The following is a 5,439-nucleotide window of genomic DNA, read 5'->3' as shown; positions in this document are numbered from 1 at the left end:
AGGAAGTAATATCACGACTACCGTTCACAGAGTCAATGAAAACAAAGATGATGGCAATGTGTCCAACAAGAAGGGTGGAAAGACACGATACCCTTATTACTTTCAAGGAGCTATTTGTCCTGGTCGTGACCTTGCTTGACGCACTTTCAAGTAGTCGTGAAACCAACGCAGAAACGGCTAGTAAAGCTTGTATGTTTAGTTCTGCTGTCCGAAGAGGAGTCTTCGTAGTAGCTTTAGCAACTGCAGCTTATTGCTTCTCTTTAATTCTGAGACTAAGCGAACAGCTCCAAAGTCCTAAAATGGATTTAACAACTGCCTTAAATCATGTCAATGATGTGCTTGAGGTGGTCAACAATATAAGGACAGATTCGGAAATAGAATTCGGAAGTATTTTTGAAGACGCTGTTAAACTGGCAGAAGATATTGTAAGGATAATAGCAATGCGAAGAACTATTTCAACACAAACCAAGAGACAACGTTCCTGCTTCAAACGCCGAGGAATACTTCAGGCGAACAGTGTTTTTACCTGTTGTGGATCGTTTTATTGCGGAGCTAGAAAAAAGATTTCCCCAAGATTTTCGCACCATGTTGCCACTTGAAGGCCTTATTCCTGCATACTGTTTAAAATACTGTGAGGATGAAGTGATCCAGGCATCCGAGAAATATGAACAATTTTTGGAGAGTTCTTCGCTTCTAATGAAAGGAGAACTGAAACTATGGAAGAAAAAATGGGTTGACGAAAGTAAAAGACCTGAAACAGCAACTGAAGCATTAAAGGACTGTAACAAGCAGTTTTTCCCAAATGTATATGTTTTACTCCAAATATTTGGGACTATTCCTGTCACCACAAGCACTCCTGAGCGAAGCTTCTCTACTTTGAGACGAATAAAGACTTATTTACGTAACACAATGGGGCAGGTGAGACTAAATGGATTGGCTCTTGCAAATATCCATAAAGAAAGAGAGATGGATATTGAAAATATCATTGACATATTCAGTAAAGAGAAACAGAGGCGAATGAGCATGACAAATTGGGCAGAAGTCGAAAATGTACAGTGAATTTTATTACAGAACTTTTTTTTATATTCATGTCAAGTTGCAAGTTTTTACATTCATGTCACCTTCTGTATCCAGAAAATTGATGAAAACTTATTTGTTGTAACCTGACCTTTTTCATGGTTAATGTAATTTATAAAATCTCCCATGTGAAAATAAGTTTCTCTTACCCTGAAATCCAAAACAGTTACCAAAAACTACTTTCAGCAACACCAAATTTTACCAATTTGTCGGAGGACCCCAACTCTCCTTTTGTTAAGCGATATTCCACTCCCCCAACCCCCAATTAGCCCCCCCTTGACCGACTTCTACAACCGTCCTTGGTGCCTGGGTATCAAATCATCTACATCTATACTCCACATGTCACCATAAGGTGCGTGGCGGAGGGTACCCTGTACCACTACTAGTCATTTCTTCTCCTGTTCCATTTGCAAATAGAGGGAGAGAAACACGCCTATCTGTAAGCCTCCATATGAGCCCTAATTTCTCGTATCTTATCTTTGTGGTACTTACGCGCAGTGTATGTTGGTGGGAGCAGAATCGTTCAGCAGTCTGCTTCAAATGCCTCTTCTCTAAATTTTCTCAATAGTGTTACCGAAAAGAACGCCGCCTTCCCTCCAGGGATTCCCATTTGAGTTTCTGAAGAATCTCCGTAACACGTAAGTTTAGTTCGAACCTACCGGTAACAAATCTAGCAGCCCTCCTCTGAATAGTTTCGGTGTCTTTCGTCAATCCGACCTGGTACGGATCCCAAACACTCGAGCAGTAACCAAGAATAGGTCGCACCAGCATCTAATATGCAGTCTCCTTTACAGATGAACCACTCATTCCTAAAATTCTCCCAACAAACCGAAGTCGACCATTTGCCTTCCCTACCACAGCTTTCACATGCTCGTTTCACCTCGTCACTTTGCAACCAGGTATTTAAATGATTTGACTGTGTCAAAAAAATGGTTCAAATGGTTCTGAGCACTATGCGACTTAACTTCTGAGGTCATCAGTCGCCTAGAACTTAGAACTAATTAAACCTAACTAACCTAAGGACATCACACACTTCCATGCCCGAGGCAGGATTCGAACCCGCGACCGTAGCGGTCGCTCGGCTCCAGACTGTAGCGCCCAGAACCGCACGGCCACTCCGGCCGGCGACTGTGTCAAGCTGGACTCTTAGTAATAGTGTACCCGAACATTACAGATTTGTTCTTCCTACTCATCCTCATTAAGTTACATTTTTTCACATTTAGGGCCAGCATCCATTCATCACACCAACTGGAAATTTTGTCTAAGTCGTCTTGTATCTTCCCACAGTCACTCAACTTCAACATACTATGTTCTATTATTTAAGAAGTCTTCTAGCCACTCACATATCTGTGAACTTATTCCATATTCTCGTACCTTCATTAACAGCCTGCAATGGAGCACCACGTCAAATGCTTTCCGGGAATCTAGAAGTATGGAATGAGAAGAGGATCGTCTGTTTCAGGCACCTATGTGGGTATCAATTGAAGGTTTGTTTGCCACGCGCCTTGGTGCCAGAAGTCTTTCAATATTATCATGCGTTCCTTCTAGGAGGATACCTTGGCATGTGCGAGACCATACGGAGAAGTTATAACTTTGTTGTCTCTGTGTAGAGATATTATGTGGGTAGTCGTCCAGTGCCAGGTGTGTAAGTTAGCACAGCCCAGTTCACGTAACCGGAAGGGATTGCTGCAGTCGTCTAGGGTAAAATGATCCATGGAAAGAATTTTCATTGATTATGTGGGTGCGTTACCCCTTGCTCAGGACGGGTCAAATACATTTTCGTGGCCGCTTATGCTTTGACTACCTTGACTACCAATATTAGTGTCTAACGCGTAAGTGGAATATTTTCGCTCTTTGGTCTGCCAAAGGTACTGGTCAGTGACAATGTTCCTGTCTTTGTTTCTCGCAGATTTCGGAGCTTTTGTTTTTGGTATGGTGCTACTCATGTGACAACTACGCCATATTACCCTCAACATTCTTTTGCCGAAAAGTTTAATCGAAAGTTACAGGTAGCGACGATCACCTTCCATGTCGAGGCGCAAACCAGATGGTGTCGCTCCTTGCTGTGGTTGAGTTTTGCTTTAAACACCCGCAGGGCACGAGGCCTGTTAGGCTTTTCGCCTACCCAAATAACTCCAAGCTTGCCTACATGCAGGGCATTGTGGATTACTCCCAGATGAAACAACACCTGATGTTCTTCGAGATAGCTGCGTGGTCTGGGGCGCCGTGTCACGGTCCGTGCGGCCCCTCCCGTCGGAGGTTCGAATCCTCCCTCGGGCATGGGTGTGTGTGTTGTCCATAGTGTAAGTTAGTTGAAGTTAGATTAAGCAGTGTGTAGGTTTAGAGACCGATGACCTCTGCAGTTTGGTCCCATAAGATCTTACCACAAATTTCAAAAAAAAATTTTCTTCGAGATAGCTGGAAAACGGCAAAGAGGATCCTTGAGAAAGAACATAATAGAGAGGCGGAACGGTATAACCACGGGTGCGAACCTGCTAACTTTAAGGAAGGCGATAATGTTTTTGTTAAAAAGTTTGGAGGGCGGAAGCAGTAATATGCGATGTCGAAAAAGTTAGCGCCATGCTTCATTGGCCCTTGGCGCGTCTTCGGGGTGCCCACCCCTGTCACCTTGCGCATCCAGAATGAAGAGACGGGGCAAGCCTAGAGAGTAAAAGTTGGCCAAGTCAAAAGTGCTGGCCGCAACTGACCAAAGCTCGTTGGCCAATCTCGCGGAGGCTGAGCTGAGCTGCGCTGCAGTGTCAATACATCGCGCCCGACTCGCGAGTGTGTGAGGCTCTCTTTGATTTGCTTAGGAAGAGCAGACTGGGGCAGCGCGCGGGGAAAGATTTCTGGTCGTTGCCATTGGAAGAGGTCGCTGGGGGTCTGTTTTGACTACAGGGCCCTCTGTACGAAGGACTCGTGTGTGGAGCTAGCTGGACGACTAAGGAGAAACAGAGTAAATACGCCAAGGAGGACGTTCCTGAATATGGATCACACTGCGACCAGATGACGTGCTGCCTGTGGCAACTTCTGTCTTCCAGATCTCGCTGTTGGTGCTGGTTTATCCGGAGTACGAAGCCTCGCTGCTCCTGGACCTATTAAGACTGGATGAGCGCCATAATTACCCTCGTGTGTTGGTGGTTTTCCTCAAGTCTGGGCAGTGGAGTGTTTAGCACAGTCTTGGAATATTATTTGGCAGCTTACCCGTTTGCCCTGTTATGGCACATCACTTTCTTCTTTATTTCGACAAGTAACCGTATTGTTTATTTAGAGTGCCTTTGGCGTGTTCATGTCGATCTAGCAACTCTATGCTCAGTCTCTCTCTTGGATGTAATTTCTTTTCGCTTTTGGCTTCTATTGCCAAGAGTTTCTGTTTTATTGTGTTCACCTGTTGAAATGAAATGAAATGATCGTATGGCATTGTTGTGGATTGGGCTTTATACTTGTACGCTGTCAATTTCTGGCCAGAGTAGCAGCTGTCAACTTTTTTGAAGCGTCTTTGTGTGTCCGAGCTGCCTTTTCGTGTTTCATGTTTGAAACTGTTAAAAGCTGCAAGCTTTCTCGAGGCACCCCTATAACAACGTCTAAAACGGCAGTTGTAATATGCGTTTCCTCACTTGTCTTAACGAATTTTGGTGTGTTCTAGAATCTGGTCCCTCACCTCAGCCTTGGCATGTGCAGCGTGAGCTGGGCAGATCTTTTATGTGCCTGTTTTGGTTGGTGTGTCGCCTGGGAGCATTGACCACTCTTAGGACGCGTTGTTGGTGATCACGCCTTACAGGCGTCACTTCTGTCTGTATTCTGCCCGTTAATTTTGGTATTTTCAACTGTTACCGTTTGTAAAGTTTATTTTTGTTTGTGCGTTTTTTTTCCTAGTTAAAGAATCTAAAAACTGTTTTATTAGGACATTTGGATGGAACTTAAGAATCTTGAGAGAGAACCCAATTCTCTTATCTATCCTGTAAGTTTTATGGTTATGTTATATGTTCTTAAGAAATAATGATTGCCTTGTTAAAATATCTAATTCACAATAATTATATGGTGCTCAATTTGCATTTGTAATAATAACAATTTTGTGGCTCAATAATTTTAACAAGGTTTTAAACGAACAAGGGCATGGTAAAGATTCTATGAATAACAACATGTGTGTTAGGCTCTGTCTCATCTCAGTGTAGAGGAACTGAAATGCTTATTCTGCTTCACAAAATTATGGCATGAAGACAGCTGTTCCCCTTAAGGTTAGCCAAGCGATTGCTCTGTTTGGAGGTGGCAGGTCACAGCAAAACATTGCGAAAATGCTAGGCGTGCCACAGTGTGCAGACATTTTGACGACATTTGTGAGAACTGTGTGTTTGACCATGC

General features: G+C 43.6%; 1 protein-coding gene across 1 annotated transcript; it reads left to right on the top strand.

The window, feature by feature from the left end:
- The first annotated feature begins 585 nt into the window (after positions 1-585).
- Positions 586-1,059, top strand: LOC124620088 (52 kDa repressor of the inhibitor of the protein kinase-like). The gene has a single exon (XM_047146757.1). It carries the CDS (start codon positions 586-588, stop codon positions 1,057-1,059), a length of 474 nt encoding a protein of 157 aa, XP_047002713.1.
- The last annotated feature ends 4,380 nt before the right edge of the window (positions 1,060-5,439 follow it).

The sequence above is a fragment of the Schistocerca americana genome, chromosome 6, assembly GCF_021461395.2.
Source record: "Schistocerca americana isolate TAMUIC-IGC-003095 chromosome 6, iqSchAmer2.1, whole genome shotgun sequence".
Lineage (NCBI taxonomy): Eukaryota > Metazoa > Arthropoda > Insecta > Orthoptera > Acrididae > Schistocerca > Schistocerca americana.
This window is presented reverse-complemented; position numbering and strand designations above follow the sequence as displayed.

Bases quoted from the DNA above. Each gene is read 5' to 3' on its own strand.
- LOC124620088 (XM_047146757.1), top strand. From the start codon at position 586: ATGTTGCCACTTGAAGGCCTTATTCCTGCATACTGTTTAAAATACTGT.